The 19,706-nt window shown below is 48.2% G+C and overlaps 1 protein-coding gene across 5 annotated transcripts in view; it reads right to left on the bottom strand.

The window, feature by feature from the left end:
• LOC138489237 (AN1-type zinc finger protein 2A-like) overlaps nt 1-19,706 on the bottom strand; it is a 422,968-nt gene that overhangs the window by 144,806 nt on the left and 258,456 nt on the right. For all 5 annotated transcript variants that reach the window (XM_069616923.1, XM_069616925.1, XM_069616927.1 and 2 more), the window contains one exon: nt 9,997-10,070. In XM_069616923.1, coding sequence (XP_069473024.1) covers nt 9,997-10,070 — 74 coding nt within the window. The remainder of the gene's footprint in view (nt 1-9,996; nt 10,071-19,706) is intronic.

Here is a 19,706-nt window from a genome sequence, read left to right as displayed (position 1 = left end):
GCCCATTCCCACAAGCACCCGTAATACACGGCTATGCTCACGTACTGTACAACCCTCTTTACTTGCTGATAAAGCTAGGCTCCGCCGCAAAACCTCAAAGCCTGCATCCACTTCAAGTACTACCAACACAGCCACCAATAAAGTTCTTAACTTTTCGTACAATTATACCGCCTCCATAACTAATGTTATTACAAATGTGTCCACCACCTCTGAAAATGAGCCCCCCAGTGTAAAATCAGTGATGTGCAATTCTTCTACCACCATTTTGAATGCTATTGTGCCAAATGCTATGCCACCTGTGTCCACCACCTCTGAAAATGAGCCCCCAGTGTAAAATCAGTGATGTGCAATTCTTCTACCACCATTTTGAATGCTATTGTGCCAAATGCTATGCCACCTGTGTCCACCACCTCTGAAAATGAGCCCCCAGTGTAAAATCTGTGATGTGCAATTCTTCTACCACCATTTTGAATGCTATTGTGCCAATTGCTATGCCTCCTGTGTCCACCACCTCTGAAAATGAGCCCCCCCAGTGTAAAATCTGTGATGTGCATCTCCCCCAACACCCAGAGCGCAACCCCCCCTCCACCTCACCCTTTCTCATCATGACACTACTGAACCCCACCTGAAATGCGCCATGATTAACGCTAGGTCCATCAATGCCCACGCTCTAGACATCCGCGACCTAACCTCCCATGACCTAGATCTGCTCATGATCTCAAACATGGCTACATGAGGCCTCCGGCCCAGCGCTCTCCCTCGCCCTACCCCCTGGCTATTCCATAACTAGACAAGATCGCCTCTCCAAAGGTGGAGGTGTAGCAATTATTGCCAGAGTGCCTCTCTATCAGAAAGGTAGAGAAATCCCTGACCAACAACAACAGCGACTATCGCCTCTCCAAAGGTGGAGGTGTAGCAATTATTGCCAGAGTGCCTCTCTATCAGAAAGGTAGAGAAATCCCTGACCAACAACAACAGCGACTACCTCCAAGTCAAAATAACCCTCTCTCCCCACTGCACCATTACTGTGCACACTGTCTACCGCCCTCCAGGCCCAACAGGAGACTTTCAAGCCTCTCTCATCCACCTCCTCTCTGACAACCTCAAAAAACAGTCTAAAGCCATTCTCCTCGGGGATGTCAACCTAGGGCTCTGGGATAGTAAGGATGTAGCAGCCAAATCCCTCGACTCTGCCCTCAATGCTCTAGGTTACAAGAACACCATCCTTAGCCCAAATCACACCCAGGGCAGAACACTCGACTGGATAGCACAGCACAACTCCCCACTCATCATCACAGGTAACAATCCCACCCCGTGGTCTGACCACCACATCATCACCTTTAGCATCCTCACCACTAGCTCCCCTACTGCCCCCTTACCTCAACCACTCCCACCCTGCCTCGCCAGAAGCTCCCGCCAGCTCACTAAGGAAAGGCTACTGCCCTTCCTCCAAGGCCCAGCCTTCAGACCACCTTTTTCATCAGACGCAGAAACACTTGAAAAACCTATGATATTGCCATCAAAGCAGCTATCAACTCCGTTGCCCCTCTCAAACCTCGCAAATCCAAACCCACTACCCATTCCAACTCTTGGTTCAGCCCTGACCTCCTCACACTCCGCAACGAGAAAAAAGCTGCACTCTCACAGTGGCAAACGTCCCACTCTGAAAAAGACAAGATGATCTTTAAAGCCCCATCCACCAAATACAAAAAGGCAATCACCCAAGCAAAGGCCAAATCCTTTGAATCCAGAATCTCGGAAGCCCAATCTAGCACAAAAGAAATCTTCGCCATTTTCAGAGAGCTTGAGACACCCACTCCCGCCCCCCAGAATGTCAAATACAAAGACTGGTGTGACGAAATACAAACGGCCATGCAAACCAAATTAAGCCTCCTCAAAAGCAAAATACTAGGCACTAAACAAGCCCTAACCCAATATGCATATCCCTCCCCCACCACCTGCCCTGGCCTGGATCCCCCTACCCTTCTCCTTCAAACCCATTCAAGAAAAAGACATCAACATTATGAGGAACTTCAAACCCTCTAACTGCAAGGCCTCCCTCACCACCTTGTACAAAACTCTGAAAACTACCCTCTTCACATAAGGCCCGACACATCAGCACGAATAATCATATATGTTGTTAATATACGACCAAATGCAATATCTGTAACAACAGTATGATGTCTTGTAGTATTCATAATATGTCAACAATCGCTATCATACCATGTAACTAAGTTATTGCAAGTAACAGCGCCTCAATGCCCCTGGGCTGCTTGCACGCTATATAAATATAAATAAATCCTATTCAGAATCCCAGAAGTCTCGGAAGACAAGGAGCCTCAAGATCAACAGTTCCCACAGGAAGACAGTTCTGTCGACCCCACCTGGGTAGCTGAGGAGGGCCAGACAATACAAATCTATGCTCAAATCCATGCAAACATAAGCCCTCCTCACACCCCACTTCCCGTCATGGTAGGGGTTACGGAGCACCGCCCATTAATACAAACTTGGAAGCAAGGACTGGAGTATACAGTCACAACTAAGAAAATACAAAAGAAGATAAACGAACACTTCTGTAAAAGAAAATCCAAAAGTGTGGATGACCAAGATTTTATGCATACGAGTTGGACTGCGGTAGAGGAGGATGAAGCTTGTATGGAGAATCAGATGAACAATAAGGAGCCACCAGTTATTCCGGCCTCACTAGAACGATCTGTGACAAAAGAGACCCCAGAGTGCCAGGAGGGCGAAAGGGGCCCAGTGTAACCATTGAAGGAGAGTTGCTGGAAGAAGAGGGTATTTGATTCCCCTTCAAACCTAATCCGAGCACAGGGCATAACCGCCCAACAAGGAATGTTATGCACAAATGAAGCCACAATTACGGCATTTAACTATGTCCTTAACTCCTTGGTCTCCGTCTTTGAACTACTAAAGACCTCGTCGAGCGTAATCCTGTCTTTGAAACTTCCAGACACTTGGATCCAACGGGTGCCCAGAAACTCCTGGAGCGGTCGCATCCGCAACCTGCAGGGCCGGACCAGGTAGATGCATGACAACATCATACCGAGCAGCGACTTGATGGTCCTCGCTGAGGCAATCTTTAGTGCTAACAGTCGATGCACCTTGCCCATGATAGCCGCTATCCTCTACTCCGACGGAGCCGCTAGACAGGACACTGTGTTGAGCCTGGATCTCAGGAAAAGTTTGCTCTGCGATGGAGTTGAGCAATATTTTTCATAGTTCACCGAGAACACCAGATCAGTCAGCAGTCGGATGGTCCTTTCCATGCAATTAATTGATGGCCATGTCCTTCGACTTGGCCCGGATGAGCCAGTCGTCGAGGTATCGGTACACATGAATCCCCTGTAGCCATTGAAGGGCCGCCACCGGAGTGAGGCACTTCATAAAGACTCAGGGCGATGACTTCAGTGCGAAGGGGAGAGCCTTGAACTGGTAGTGCTTCCCTTGCACAACAAAGCACTTGAACTTGCAATGTTTTGCGTGAATGGGGACGTGGAAGTACGCGTCCTCCAGATCCAACAACGGCAAAGTCTACATCCTCCAGTTGGCCGAGCATGTTTTGCAGCGTGATCATCCTGAACTTCTGGGACTTTATGTACTTGTTGAGTCGTCTTAGGTCAAGAATGGGCCTCCAGCCCCCGGTCTTCTTTCTTACGAGAAAGTACCTGAGTAAACTCTGGAGCCCTGGAGACGCTTTGGAACCAGCTCTATCGCCCCTTTTCTTAACATGGGCCGACATTCCAGCAGCAGCTGAGGGATAGGAGGTTCACTCGCCTCATCAACTTCCTTTCATCTCCGGCTGTCCCCTTCTCTCATTCCTCAGCTACCTTGCCCACTCCTCCTCCTCTGCCTCACTTCAGGCTACCTCTACCCCTCCGGAGGGCGTACCTCTGATTTGTACCCATCCCCAGAAGGTCTTTAAGGCTGGCAACCTTCTTAATCTTGCCACTCTTCACTCCTGCTCTGCTGTCAAACACTCCTATGACATCTGCCACCTCTTGGAAGAACTTGACCTTGATGTCCTCGGTCTTCCTGAGACATGGTTCACGGCTAGCTCTGTCACAAGCTTTGATACTCTGCTCCCTGATGGCTACTCTCTGCACCCAGACCCACCCGGCCTGGAGGCGGTGTTGCACTGATCTTTCCTGAGGGGATTCCTGCCACTATCATTCCCACACAGACCTACTCCTCCTTCCAATGCCTTGTATGCAGTGTCTCAGAGTGTGTCTCTCTCTCTCTCTCTCTCTCTCTCTCTCTCTCTCTCTCTCTCTCTCTCTCTCTCTCTCTCTCTCTCTCTCTCTCTCTTCCCGCCCCCTGGTCAAATCACCTCTTTCCTCTCTGATTGGGCTGACCTCTCCTCCTCCCTCCATGCCGCTACCACTCAACTCGTCTTCCTTGGTGACCTTAACATCTACCTCGATTCTCCCTGTCCCTCATCATTGCTTTTTTGTGACCTCCGAGACTGCATCGCTCTCTCTATCCTCCCCTCTGGCCTAACGCACTCTGCAGGTCACACACTTGCTGTGTTGATCTCTACTGGCCTCCCCCTCTCTATCCCTCTGACTACTCCCCTCTCCTGCAGTGACCAATGCCTCCTCTCCTCTCATCTCTCACTCTCTTCCCCCCCATGCAAAGCCCACACCACCACTGCCACCCACCTTCTTGGACATCCAACCTATGAAGCGTCTGTCAGTTGAGGCTTTCGCTCCCACCTTCTTCCCGCCACCCACCTTCTCCTCCTCTGGCTGACACACAACCTGACAGCCCCATCCCTTCTCTACTCTTCTATTTCTGATACTGTTTGAGGGCTTCTTGTTCATCCTCTGACAAACTGACCCCCCCCAAACCCTTTCTCATCCTTTCCTCTTTTCTCCCCCCGATGAGGTTGCTAGACAAGTCCGATCTATGAAAGCCTCGTCAAAACAGGTTCATCCCTGTTCCTCTAAAACCATCAAGGACCACATTGACACCCTTGCTCCAGCCCTTGCTGACTTTTGCAACCACTCTTGCCTAAGGGTCCTTCCCCCTCCCCTCTGAAACACTCCCTTGTGCATCCTTTTCTCAAGAAACCCACAGCTGATCCTACCTGTCTGGCTAATTATCACCCAATTTCCATCACACCCTTTCTGGGCAAACTCCTGGAAAAACTGGCCATCTCTCAGCTGAACCTTCATTCTGACTGTTGGCTGTCTCCCTGACCACCAATCTGGTTTCAGAGCTGCCAGAAGCACGGAAACAGCTCTCCTGAACATCCGTGAGGATCTGCTCTCCAACCTTGATGATAACATTCCCTCTGTCCTCATCCTACTCTATCTTTCATCTGCCTTTGACACTGTCAACCATAACATCCTGCTCAACCGTCTGAGATAACCTTGTCATCACTGATCAGGCTCTGGCCTGGCTGACCTCTTTCCTCTCTGACCGATCCTCCCAGGTCAAACTTGGTTCCTTCCTATCATCCATCTCCCTCTCTATGTGTGGTGTTCCCCAGGGATCTAACGTCTCAGCCTGGCTTTTCAATCTATACTTGACAACTCTTGCCCACTGCATTGCCATTTTCTGTTCAAATTTCCAGTGCAACGCTGATGATACTCTTATCTTCAGGCTACCCGTGCCACCTCTTCTCCTTCTCTCATCTCCAATTGCCTTACTGCCATTCAAGATTGGTGTTCCGCTAACTATCTCTGTCTGAATGCCAGCAAGACTGACATCCTCCTCATCGGGACACCTTTTCCATCCTTTCCCCTCACTCTCTGGCCCTCCTCCTACCCCTACCTGCGAGGCCAAGTACCTTGGGGTCATCTTTGATTCTACTCTTCCCTTCTCTGCCCACATCTCTGAGGTCTCTAAAAAGTAAAACTTCCTACTGCACCTCCTCAGAGGTACTCTACCTTTCCTCTCTTTCTCCCAGAAGCCCACTGTCTCCCAAGCTCTGGTTCTCTGTAGGTTGGATTATTGTAACAGCATCTTTATAAATCTACCTGCCTCTTCTCTCTGCCCTCTGCAACTAATCTAGAACAAGACTGCAAGACTTCTCCTTGGCCTCAAGCCTTGGGATTGTATCTCTCCATTGTCTCCAAGTAGATGCAAGGATTACATTTAAAACCCTCTGCATTGTCCACAGGTCTTTCTGGGGTCTAGGTCCAAAATATCTTCAGCTATCCCTCCCTAAATGTCTCCCCTCTCAAGTTCTTCACTCCTCCTCCTCTAACTCCCTCAGGGTCAGTCGTTTTTCTAAGAAACAAGCTGGGGGTAGATCTGTCTTCGGCTGGGGCCTTCCTCTGGAACAGCCTCCCTGCCACCCTAAACTTGAGGAAAACCATCTCAGGTTCCGGAAGCACATCAAGACCTTCTTCTTTGCTTCTGCCTTCGCCCCCCCCCCCTCTCCCCTGCTGATCTGTTCTCTATTGGCACTTTGCATCGGGACACCCTCTGTCCTCTGGTCCCAGGTTCCTACTCACCCTGCCACCCTACCGCACTGCCTCCGGGCCTCCCCTTGCATTGGGGTTTGTATCTGTACCCATACAGCCCCCCCCTTCTTTCCCCTCCTGCACTTATCAGACCCACCTTATCTGCTGCCTTAAACCTAGCACTTGCCACTTTGCTGCAGTACCACTTTGTGCTGATTTTATTATTTAATTATTTATCCCGTTTCTCCTTTGCTCCGCACTTTCCACTTTCTCCCTCCCTTCCATGCACTTTTCCCATCCCCCTCTCCCATGCACTTGCACGTTCTCAATGTCACTGGGCCTAGTAAGATCGTTGTTTTGTTCTCCCCTGTATCCCTCCCTTGTTGCGCTCTGAAAGACCTGTGTATGAGCGCGATATAAATAAAATACCAGATCATATTTTGTTCCTGTCGGGCTACTGATGGTATTCGCGGACACTTCAGTTGAAATTTTAAGTGGGTCCTTGGGCAAGAGCGTCCAGCACCCATCGATTGGTGGAGATGGTCTCCCACACGCTGATGAAGATTTCCAGCCGGCCTCTTACCGGGGAGCAGAGGTGGGGACCTAACGTCTTTGCCGGTTCAGTCCTGCTTGGAGGCCGGCGCGCCGGCCTGGGTCCCTTGATGACACCGGCGGTGGCCACCTCCGAAGGCCTTGGAGTGACCCCTGTTGGCTTCCTGGGTCGTGGAACGGGAGGGTTGGCGGTAAGAGGATGAGCCCCCTGCCAACACCCTTTCAAGACCTGCTAGACTTCCCTCCAGAGGAATGAAAGGATGGATGGTGCTGTTGCACTGTGCCCAAGGCACGGGCCGTCTGTGTGTCGGTCTTGATGGCCTGGAGGGATTCATCAACGGCCTTCTTGAAAAGGTGGTCTCCGAACGGCATGTCCAGGACCCTCGTCTGGACCTTCTGTCTAAAGTTGGTGGCCTTGAGCCAGCCACGACGAAGGCAACCCCTGTTTCCCATCTGGCAGAAACCCGTGTTTGCAGTGTCCAGGGCCACCATGGCGTGGTCCGACGCAACCTCACCTTCCTGTAGAATCTCCAAAGCCTCGACCCGTTTGTCCTCGGGGAGGAAATCCAGGAGTGAGCCATCTTGTACCAAAGCTCCCGGTCGTATCTGGCCACGGTCACAAAGGCGTTGGCCACCTTGACCATTCTCGTCAAGTAGATTACCTTTCTGCCCATGGAATCCAATTTCTTCCCCACATTGTCCGGGGGTGCAGACTTTGGCGACTTCTTCCTGGCGGCCGCCGAGTCCGGCAATGGCTGAGATGGTAGACACTTGGGCGCAGAGTCTGGTACTTCCTTTCAAGTCGGTCTCTCTTCGCTGGGGTTGAGGCAGGGTTCCTCACCAGCGCCAGCCCCTCATCCCAGACGTCGTACAGGAGTGGTACCGACAGAAAGGTCTTTCTTTTCACCTCCCGGCATTGGTACAGGAAGCCCTCCACTTCCAGAGTAAGCTGGAACAGCTCCGACACACAGGCGATCATGGAGCGGAAGGACCCCACTTCGTCCGACTGAAGTTCTTGGTGGCGGGACATCCCACCGTCGTCTGTTTCCGTTGTCGCTGTGTCTGTCTCTGTCCCCCTGGGGGGGTGGGAGGGAGGGCAGAGACAGTTGGAATGGAGGTGTAGGGTGCCTCCTCCTCTTTGTCTGTGGTTGTCCTGGTGTCAACTGGGTCACCGCTGGTGGTGCCGCCATCGGCATACTCTTTTGAATCGCTGATACAGCGTGTGTAGGGTCGAGAGAAAATCCTGCAACAGGTCTCTAGGAGGTACCAGGGGGAGAGGGTCGTTGGGCCCAGTGCCCATGTCGTCCCAGTGTTCATAGTCGCTGCCGCCTTCAGCGGGCATCTCAACGATCTCGTCGTCATCACCACCCTCCTCTGGGATGGTGTGGACGGAAACAATCTCTTCGTCGTCGGACAAAGAAATATCCGTGCCGTGGAGTTCCTCTCCGTCCCCTCCCCCCTTCGGGTCCTGAGGGGTTGGTCAGCCCCTTTCACCTTCGAGAAGGCGGCAGCAACCATCTCGAAGGAAGAGGACGTTTGGCCTGGATCACCTGGGCCTTCATGGGCATGACAGACACCTTGTCCTTCTTGGCCTTCTACGGTTTCTCCCGCAGCTTTCCTGAGGTAGCCCACTTTCTCTTGGACGAAGAGCTGCAGCGGTGGCTGGAGATCAAGGCAGACAGACGATGAACGTGCCCTGACCTTCGCGAGAGCCGCTTGCGCGGTGACCCCGACGGAAGCGGACTCGCAGTGCATGGCCTTGTCTTGGGCCCCCACGGATGGAGTGCCCTCAAAGGATTTAGAAGCCTGCTCTGGTTGGATCCAGATGAGACATGCCCCTGTGAACCACCTGGGGTAGAGGCCCTGGCCTTGCGCCACGTAACCAGCCGGACAAGTCTATCTATCGTGCGCTTGGAGAAGCCATGGCAGATCTCACATCTTCTTTGTGCGTCGGGTGTAGACAATACAGGCACTGGCATGCTTGTCATCCGTGAAAACAGATCGCAAACCGCAGCTTGTGCACAGCTTGAAGAGGGAAGCTCCGTCCTTCTCCGTGATCCAAGGCGGTGCAGGCCTGATGGACTTCTGGAAACAAATCTGTCCGCGTTCGGACAGATTTGCACAGAGCTGGAAATTTAAACAACATACGTTGGGATTGATCCCATGACTTATCCATTATTGCTGAAAGGCAGTGTTCTAAATTACAAGTCATTACCATTCGCCCTGATTTTAAAAAGACGGTGTGGTCTGTCTAAACACGTGTCATCACTATAGGGCAATTGTTCACTTAATACACCTTTATATAACCACAACCATATTGAGTGGAGTTTTTCTTTTTCTTTGATGCTTTGGCGCATGAATTCAAAAAGTGTAAAAACATCTGAAGATGGCTGCCAGAGGAGGGGATTAGGGAGAGGGCAGTCATTGGCCGGGGGCAGTATGACCAAGAGCTCAGTGATTTGTTTATAGGAGAAAGACCGTTTATAAACAAAAGTGAAACTGTTTCTTTCACGGAGGATTCTCAGCTGACCACGGGGAAAATTCATGAGCATGTGAATCCATGCCAGACCCCATGCTGGAGAATAAACCCTTATTTTTAATAAGGCTTCTGGTTATCAGTGTTTTGGTTGAACCCTTGGTATACTAGAAGTTCTTTGTAACTTCCTACAGCCCTCTCGCCCTCCTAAAATAAGCCCGGCTGCTCGGTCTACACTACCATATACTCAGATAGTACAGCCTTATACTAAGAGTGGAGTCTTGTACTGGGTCAGTTGAATAGTTTTGCTAAACCCTTAGTTGGACTTCGGAAAAACTGTCCTAACAACCGGCAGTAGAGACGTAGCTCAAACATGTTGGGAAGGGGAAGAGGAAGAGGAAAACAGATCAGCATTTGTCCCAGCCTATGGCCCACATGCACCCTTACAAAACCTGAGGAACACAGGAACATCAGCCCTCACATGCATATGCTCTGATGGCAATAATCAAAATAACATGATCACAAAGGGTTATTTACCTGGGTACAGGTGTGGATGTTGCCGTTTCAGCCAGAGACATTTCAAGTGCTCTTTGTAAGGCCTCCTCTTCACTCTGAGAAAATTCAGAAACAGTTTTGTAAATATACTGCAGATAAAACCTACGTCCGCTCTCTTCAGTCTGAGCCCAATGTCCCCGGAGGTCGACATGCCATGAGAAATGCCTTTGATCAGTCTACAATGGGCATTTGCCTAATATATAGACCAAATACCTTCTGGAGTTTTACTCCGTCTACAGAAAGAGTTTGGGGCTGTGTTAGTCCAGTTTTAAAATAAAAAATATATATAAATCCAGTCTGATACCTTTTAATGGACCAATTGAAAATATTATACTGAGATGATAATTCCATTAGCTTTCGAAGTTCCAGAGGTGTTCCCGAGACTTCAACAGATAGTCACACGATAAATGAGCAACAAAGAAAAAACACACAGGCCTGGACACCGCTATTAGCCAAAAAGAGGAAAAAAGGCAAGGGATTCTCCCTCGTTAAAATCCTTTGGCTGACGGAAGAAGCGTGCAACGAACGGCAGCTTTGCATGGCCCCTTTATCTAAAAGGACATCAAATTAGAAGTAAACTTTGCACATAAACACTGAGAAGGGTTCTCATCACTGTCAGAAAAGATGCATCTTTTGGCAAATTTCCCTCCATTCTTTTATGGACCCCCAAAAGTATTGCTTTTGTTTTTGAACCAGCCCTGACTTTACAGTTTAGTTTAGTTTATCCATTTGTATCGCGCACCAGACCCGAGGGTATGAGGGCGCATGAGCAGCAAGGTTATTCAAAGCTTGGTTACAGGTTGCTTATACTTTACATTACATAATTACGGTGTGACAATGAAGGAACATGTGTACAGTTTGGCAGGAGATAATGCAGTAAATATATTTAAAGAATTACAAATATTTACAAATTTAATATTACAAATTTACAGATTTACTTAAAGCATGCAATACGGAGAGCAGCCGTGTGGTGTTAGAGGTGTCAATGGTTCGTGTTCTTTAACCAATGGATGTAGTTGCGTCTAAAAAGTGAGTAAGATTGGGGAGTTCTGAGCGATGGTGGTAAGGAGTTCCAGTGTTGAGGTGCTTTCACCTGGAAGCTGTTGCCACCCATTTTGGTGCGTTTAAACCTGGGGACAGTGAGCAGATTAGCATTGGAGGTTCTGGTGGGTCTGATGGGGGTGTGTTTGCATATTCTGTCTGCCAGATAGCCTGGGGCAGAGTTATTCAGGCATTTGTGAGTGAGCGATGCTACTTTAAGCAGGATTTTGTCTACTTGTGCTGAGCCAGTTATGGGATTTCCTGATATTGGAAATGTGTTCCCTCCTGGGAATATTGAGCGCTGCCCTAAGAGCGTTGTTTTGTAACATCTGAATTTTGTTGGCGATTTGCTTGGTGGCTCCTATGTAGAGGGCGTTACAATAGTCCAGTTTGGATAAAACCAATGCTCTGGCTAGTGTAGTGCAGCTGTGGGTGGAGAGGAAGGGTTTGGCTGCTCTTATAAGCTTACATGTGTAGGCCGTAGAGGATGCCATCGAGCTAACCTGTTTGTGCAAGGTTAGGGAGGAGTCGAGGTATATTCCTAGAGTTTTTACTTCTTTGGAAACCTTGATTAGGTTCCCGTCTATGATGAAGTTGGCGTAGTTGTGGTCGAGTTTGGTTAGGTTGGAAGTGGAACCAAGGATGATGAGTTCAGTTTTGTCATCATTCAGGCATAGACTGTGTGAAGCCATCCATGCCTGGATGACGAGATGCACCTTGTTCACCAAGGCCAAATCCTGGTTGTAATCTCCCGTCAACGGGATGAGGATCTGTGTATCATCGGCGTAGTTAGTGTAGGTGATACCCAGGCCATCTAGATCATCAAACAGGGGCTTTGTGAACACGTTGTACAGAGTGGGGGAGATGCACAAGTCCTGTGGGACTCCACACGTAATGGGGATGGGTTCGACGGCGGCAGAGGAGGAGAATACTCTCATGGATCTGTTGTTGAGGAATGACCCAATCCAACTGATGGCTTCTTGTGAAAAGTGGGCAGCTGAGTCTAAATGATTACATAGGATTTTATGGTCAACTAGGTCAAACGCCGCGGAGAGGTCTAACAAGAGTAGTAATGCAGTTTTCCCGTTATCTCTAAGGACATCTATTTGGGCTTTCAGATCCATCAGGGCGGTTTCAGTTCCATGTTGGGGTCTGAAGCCGGATTGTCTTATTCCTAGAAGGTGGTTTGTTTCAAGGTATTTTTGGATTTGTTGGTATGCTGTCTTGTCTAGTATCTTGAGCAGGAATGGGACGGTGGTAATTGGTCTGTAGTTGGTTGGGATGGACCCAGGACTCTTTGAGGTTACTGGGGACTGTTCCTGAGGAAAAAGAGGCATTGATGAGTCTGGTGATGAATGGCAAGAGGTCTCTTGCCGCGTCTTTAATGATTTGTGGGGGGCAGAGGTCGCCTTTGCAATTGGAGGGTTTAAGGCCAAGAATGATTTTTTCTACTTCGAGAGAAGAGACTTTGGAAAAGCTGAAGCGAGCTGTGTTGGGTGTGTGGTGCGAGGGTGGAGGGCTGGAGTGGGCGTTGATGGGGTTGGTGAGGGAGTCTTTCTTGTTTTTAATTTTTGTTTGAAGGCCAGTGACTTTGTTGTTTAGTGCATTTTGGACACTGGTGCACCATTGTTTGTTTTTAACGCAAGTATCTGGGATTGTTACCGGGGTTTCCAATTCTTTCAGGATAGTAAATAATTCTCTGGAGCTGGAATTGGATTGTGAGATTCTCTGGTTATAGGATTCTTGTTTGGCCGCTATGATTTCTTTTTTATAGTTGGCCGTTATTTTGTTAAGCAGTAGTTTGTTATGGTCTGTCGCAGATTGTCTCCAGACTTGTTCCAGTTCACTCTTTTCCAATCTAAGGGTTTTAAGATGGCTGGAGAACCATTGGTTGAGGTGCTTTTTTGGTTTGGATTTTCTAAGTTTCAATGGTGCAATGGCGTCTAAGGCTGTGCGCATGGTGTTGTTATATCCTTCTACGAGGTCATAGGGATTAGAGTCTTGGAGTTGGCTAAGTGTAGGAAGAATGAGCGGGATCAGTTTTTCTACTGTAATATTTTTTTTGCTTCTCGTGGGGATGGCTGCGGCTAGTGCCATGTTGGTTGTAGGGCTTGAGGCCTCAAGTGAGAAGGAGAGGAGATGGTGGTCGGTCCAGGATTGGGGAGTGTTGTTAGTGATCTATACGGCACAGTTGTAGTCTGCTATCCAGTCAAGGGTTCTCCCTTTGTTATGGGTGGGGCTGATTACTTTTTGTGTGAAGCCTAGTTCAGACAATGTGTTAGTGATGAGAGTGGCTTGATTGTCTTTGGGGTCTTTGTAGCCTAAATTGAAGTCTCCTAGGAGGAGGCATTGTGAGGAGTTTTTTAGGTTGTCGGTAAGGATGCCATTGAGGTCTTCCTCGAAAGATCCCAGGGGTCCAGACGGTCTGTATAGTAAGTGAATGGATATTGTTTGGGAGTTGGCAGTGGGTAGCTTGGCTGTGAGTGATTTGCATGATGGGAGGTGTGTAGCGGAGTTAAGTCTGATGTTAAGGTGGGTCTTGGCAATGATGGCCAAACCTCCGCCTTTAGCTTCAGTTCTGTCCGCTCGGATGATGGTGTAATCAGTGGGGATGGCTAGCGAAAAGGGCTGGGCCTGCGGCTGCATGAAGCCAGGACTCTGTTATGGCTAGGAGGTCTAGATCTACAGCTAAGATGAGATCAGCGATGTCAGTGGCATGGGCAATCATGGAGCGTGCGTTGATGAGGGCACCTTTTATAGGTAGGGTATTGGCTTTGGCAGGGGTGGGGGTGGTTGCTGTGATGAGCGCTCTGTTAGTTGTAGTGGAGTTGACGGGTTTAGGTTCAGGTTTTTTTAGCGTAAGGTTAGCGCAGGTGCTACTGGATGTTCGGTATGTGAGTATGGATTGTGCGGAGTCCCTGGCTCTAGGCTCATGTATTTTGGGAAATCTGGATCGTAATCTGGTCAGCCTGTCCGAAAGGCATGGGGGAGCGAGTAGGGTAAGCAGGATTGTGGTGCTGGGCTCTGTGAGGGTGGGTGATGTGGTGCCTAGGCTTGTCAAGTTAAGGGGTGAGCTGGGCAGGCATGCGGAATTGGTGATGTGGAGAATGATTCTCAGTAGTATAGAGTAAAGGCCCGGGAGGAACATTGTGTGAGGTGGGTAAGATGCAATGTGTGTCCTGTCTAGGGTCAAAATCTAGCAGTAGGCGCGTAAGTGTAGTCAGTGCAGCCTGCCTAGAGTAGCACCTAATCCATGTAGCGCATGGTTGCAGATTGGCATCTGACTCAGATCCAGGTGTGCAAAGTGGCCCTTAGATTAGAATAGCGCAGATGTGCAGATTAGCAGTTAGAATCAAAAATAGCAAGCGTTTGTCAATTAGCACAGCATTAGGTTTAGAATGGCACCAGTGTACCAATTAACATCTTGGATCGGAGTAGCGCTTGAGTTCAGAGTGGCACATATATTCAGAATAGCGCCTGGATTGGGAATAACACCTAGGTTCAGAGTAACACTTAGTTCAAGATAACACCTAGATTTAAAATAACCCCTAAATTCAGAATAGCACTTAGATTAAACGTGACATGAGTTTGCAGATTAAGCACAACATTGAGTTTAGCGGTTATAAAAATATGTTGCGTGAGGACACATTGGGCTGCAGGTCAACAGATCTAGAGGCAATTGGTGAGCAGATCAGCAGAACAAAGCAGATGGTCACAATGCAGTTAAAAATGGCAACTAGAATTGCATTAGGGTAACAGAGCAGCAATGAGGCACAGTGCAGTTATATGTTACAGGGCTAACTAACGACACAATAGTCTAAATACGACTGAGCACCTATGTGCTGGAAATGGCAGCAAGGGCATGGCTTGCTTAGAACCTTACAGGCAGACTAAATGCTAATGTGCATCTAGATATTAAATGAGGTTAACAGTAACATTGAATAAGTAAAGCAATGCAATGTAGATTACAGGCAGACTAAATGCTAATGTGCATCTAGATATTAAATGAGGTTAACAGTAACATTGAATAAGTAAAGCAATGCAATGTAGAAGTATTTAAGGCAAAACCGTGCGATATAGCATTTGGAGCGGCAGTATACAGAGTTGCTTAGTCAGTGTGATCCATCCGTACATAACGCCAGACACAAAAGGGTTACTGGAAGTAGGTAAGGCGGTGCGAGTATAGCACTAGGCTACATTGTTTATGAAACGATCTGCTGGAAGAATGGGAGGGGCTTCTGGTTGGCTGTTACAGATTTAACTTTAATATTGTTAGTGGGGTGTCTCACCGTATTGGCAGCCGTCCTGGGAAAGAAGATAAGGCAGAGGCACGACAGAGAGCTTGGACCTGGAGCAGCCCGCAGCGCGGCACGCTCGGTCAGCTCAGTCAGGTGCCTTATTTCCTGTGCCTTCGTTCCTTGGGCCGGCGCTCGCCTGCCGGCGAGGAGTGATTGGCTGGTTATACAGCTGGCAGCCAATCGCGATGCTTCTCGGACAGAGGCACTGGCTGGGGAAGATGCGGGGGGCCATGGCAGCCATCATGGAATGGGTCGGCTCCTCGTGGTGCACAATGGCAATTGCACCCGATTTCGGCGCAAATGAAGAAAGATCCACGTTTTCTTTGCAAGAGCTGCAGGTGGATTTTAAAGCATTCAGGATATGAATATTATTTCCAAATAGGACGCGGGATGCAAAAACATCTGTGGTGATAGCTTGGGCTATGAAATGATGCCCCAAACCTTCAGCTGCACCACTCACCTGGCCTTTTGTTCATTTTCGTATGGGGAAACTCATCAATCCTTGTCGGGTAAGAATTTGTCGAGTCCAACTGGTGTGGGACTTTACAAGACTCTTGGTATTAGGTAACCCACCTTTTAATATAGGCCTGTGTTAGGCAAGATTGAATGCGGTACCCTGTGGGAGACTGCACCAGCCTTGTCCTCTTGGCAATAGTTAACCCAACCTTTGGTATAAGCCTGTAGTACACAAGTTGTTAGAGTGACTGAGCAGCCAGGCTTAACTCAAGAGGGGTCAATGTGAGCTGTAGGATCGTAAAGGTTTCACAGTGACACGTATCCAAATAATACTTACACTCTAGGTTTCTTGATTAAACAATTATTTGTTAATTTAAGTCAGTTTGAATAAGCCTCCTTTAGAAGGGAGCAAATATGTAACACTTAAATATACTTCGAAAATACACACTTTTTCAATAAATCAATAGATACCCATTTGGGATGGCACATAGACACTTCCTACACCGAGGTGACTTACATAGCTAGGATTCTGTGGAAATTGATCTATCACTGGTACATTTAGAGCAACGCCGAGTTTGGTGTCAAAAGGAAAAGGTTAACAGAGAAAACAATGGTCAAACAGGTAAGCACTTTTAACCCCCCGACCCCACCCCCCAAAGCAATGTAGATTAACCCTTTCCCAGATGCACAAGTTAAGAATTTGCAACTTTTTGGAGGGACAGATCAAAAAACAAAGTCAGAGGTTAGAAGTGTCTTCAGGAAGCCAGGACAGCCAATGTCAATTGAACCAAGACTAGGGGAGCTGGAGTTCTTCTTGAAGGTAAGTAAAAAAAGTTTTGCACAAGGCTATAGAGAATTTTTATTGAAAAGGAAATCATTGTTGAGCCACAAGCTGGGAGGCTTGTGATGGGCAAAGCTGCAAGCAACTCTGCAAAGGGTAACAAAGACAAGCCTCAACTGAGAGCTAGCAATGCTACACAACAAGATGTAAGCACCCCCTTAGTTTACAGTACCTTAGGTCTGAATAAATTGGTTCCAGCTGGCTTCTGTTCCTGTTGTAGTATAGCAGATCCTGTTCTTCGGCCTCATTCGTGGGGACAAATTGAGGATGTCTCGGGACGCCTGCACTACGATTCGAAGGTCGGCAGCAGCAATGGGCAAACTTCAGATCAGCAGCATTTCGTGGTTACAGCTTCTCGCGAACAGCACCACCGCTGTTCTCAGACACCTTGAGGGCTTTCCTTGCATCTGGAGTCCAGCACTCTGTTGAGGTGGCTTAAGCTTGGTTAGTCCTGCTTCGAGGGAGTCCGGAGGATCTTCCTAGAGCTATGGGTCCAACTTAAAAATGATAGACTCGATTCTGGTGTTCCTCTCCCTGGCAATCGGTTTCTGCAGCAGCAATGGAAGTACAGCCAGCTCCGAGAGGATTTCCAGATGAGTTTGTCTTGGGGTTGATTGGTCTCACCAGATGTCGTCCTTTGCAGGGCTTCTCTAGTCGTGGCGAATTCGGAGCTTCAGCACTGCAGCAATCTAACAATAGGGTGCTGGAGGGGTTGCTTAATATCCCCTTTCTCTAGTTTCTAATGTAACATTTGTGTTACCCTTTATACAATTAATAGCTGGTGGCAGTGGGTTACATTTTCCTACCTTCGAGGACAGCCACCCTGCTGTGTGCGCGACAGCTAGGCTGCGAATGAATGGGAGAAAACTGCATAAAAGGTTAGGTCTTTTAGACAGAAGGCAGAGTCGACCATTGGACGAAGGAACCGAAGAAGAACTTGAAAGAGTACGCCTGCTGCAACTCCTGGGCCGCTGGTTTGCCCGGTGAAGCCCTGCTGCAGTGCCGAAACACCAGGTTCACATCGACAGAGAAGCCCCTGAAAGGACGACTTCTCCCTTTGAGTTGGTGGGACCAATCAACTCCAAAGTAAGCCACCTGGACATCCATCTCGAAGCTGGTTGAATTTCCACAGAGTTGCTGCTGGAAACCGTAGAGCCAGGGAGAGGAATACCAGATTGTGTGTGTTGCTTTTAAGCTGGCCTAGAACTTTTGGAAGATCCTCCCGACTCCCTAAAAGCCGGACTGACCAAGCCTGAGCCCCCTCAACAGAGTGCGGGACCCCAGAAGCAAAGAAAGCCCACCCCAACAGCCAGGAACCGTGTTGTTGCTATTTGCGGTAGTCGAGAGGAGCTGAAAAGCGCAACAGCCACTGAAAGTGAAGTTTGCCGGTTGCTTGTTTTGACCGTCCCAGTGCATTGCAGGAGTCCCCCGACATCCTCCCTCTTGTCCCATGACTGGGGCCCAGGAACAGTGAGATCTACACAGGAACAGAGTCATCAGCTGCATCCTTTGTCATTTCTAAGTTACTATAAAACAAGTCTAAGAGAACTTACCTCTTGCTGTAGAAGTGCTTGTAACTTCCATAACTCACAAGTCTAATCAGCTTGTCGCCATACATTTGATTCTTCTTTTCATCAAAGCCTCTTAAGAACTTGTGCAAACACTTTTCCATTTACTTACCAGAAGTGCTTCATCCTATCCAAGACTTTTGCCCATTGACTTTGGCTTAGCCAATTGAATTGTATGACTCTTCTAAGAGGATCTAAAAGTGTTTTGCCCTGCTTAAGAAATGTGTGATGTCTTGTGTTCTAATAACCTTTGCCTTTTACAAACTTTTAAAAAGTATTCTGAATGCCAACCGTAAGATATCAATGTCCCCAGTACCCTAGTTATTGAAGTCACCTGTGGGTGTAGGGTGTGTCTGTGGGCCATCCCAAAAGGGTCTTTTCGGATTCAGAAACTCGGAGTGTACAGTATTGAAGTGTATTTGTGTGTTACTATTCTATTGCTCCATTCTAAATAAGGCTTTATAACGGACTGATAAATTAATAATTGGTTATGCAAGAAACCTTGAGTGTAAGATTTTATTTGAATACCTGTAACTGTGAATCTTTGTGCAACTCCACTACTGCCCAGGTTTCCCCTCTTGAGATGACCCTGGCTGCTCAACACACTACCACAACTGTGTAGTGCAAGCTTATACCAGAGGTTGGGTTGCTAGAGGGCTGAAGCCCGAAAAAGGCAAATGCACAAAGGACTCAAACCAGATTCAAACAGAGTACAAGCATAGAAAGAACTGACAAGAAATGGCGAAATAGAAGACCAAGGTCATTTTGGGAAAATGGTCCCCCTTGGGTGCTGTACTGCAGCTGAGAAATCAGCCTGCAGATGCATGGCACAAAGGTAGTTAAAAAAATGTAACTTCTGCCATCAGCCAGTTAGTGTAACAAAAAGTTACATGAGAAGTGGGATAAAGGAGTTACTATGTAACCCCCCCAGCACTTTACATAGGGTGGTGTGTGCTGGACCCACCAAAGAAAAAAGGTTAGCAAGACAAAAGTCACCTTACTATTCTTGGGATCAGTAGTTCACCCAAGAAAATGTATTTAAACATTAAGATAAGTCCAAGGGACTGCTCAGTGGCACTGCACAAAGGTGCTGTGTGTCGTCATGCAAAAGGCAGCTGCCTATGGAGTTTACCAGACTCCATTAAGCAGTAAGAAACCAAAAATCCTAGTTGGAAAAATACACGAGGGAGTGGGGAAAAAGTCCTACTGACTCAAGAGTGCAAGATTAAAAAGCTCCGAGTCCAGCAAAGAGTTGGCATCTTTAAGGTTAAAGGGAATTAGCACAGAAACTGAACATTCTCCCCAACACTCGCCCTCTCCTCTATCCTCCCCACCAGACTAAGGGACAGGAGGATTTAATCCACTCCCGAATGAATCTCTTATTCCAGCCGTTCATACTTCCTGGAGTGACAATCAGCATTTTGATGATTAGACCCAGACTTGTGCTCAACAGTAAAATCAAACCCTCGGAGACTGTTAGACCATCTA

This window comes from Ambystoma mexicanum, chromosome 9, assembly GCF_040938575.1.
Source record: "Ambystoma mexicanum isolate Mex_15411 chromosome 9, UKY_AmexF1_1, whole genome shotgun sequence".
Taxonomy (NCBI): domain Eukaryota; kingdom Metazoa; phylum Chordata; class Amphibia; order Caudata; family Ambystomatidae; genus Ambystoma; species Ambystoma mexicanum.
The sequence above is the reverse complement of the archived record's forward strand: the minus strand, read 5'-3'. Positions and strand labels throughout refer to the sequence as shown.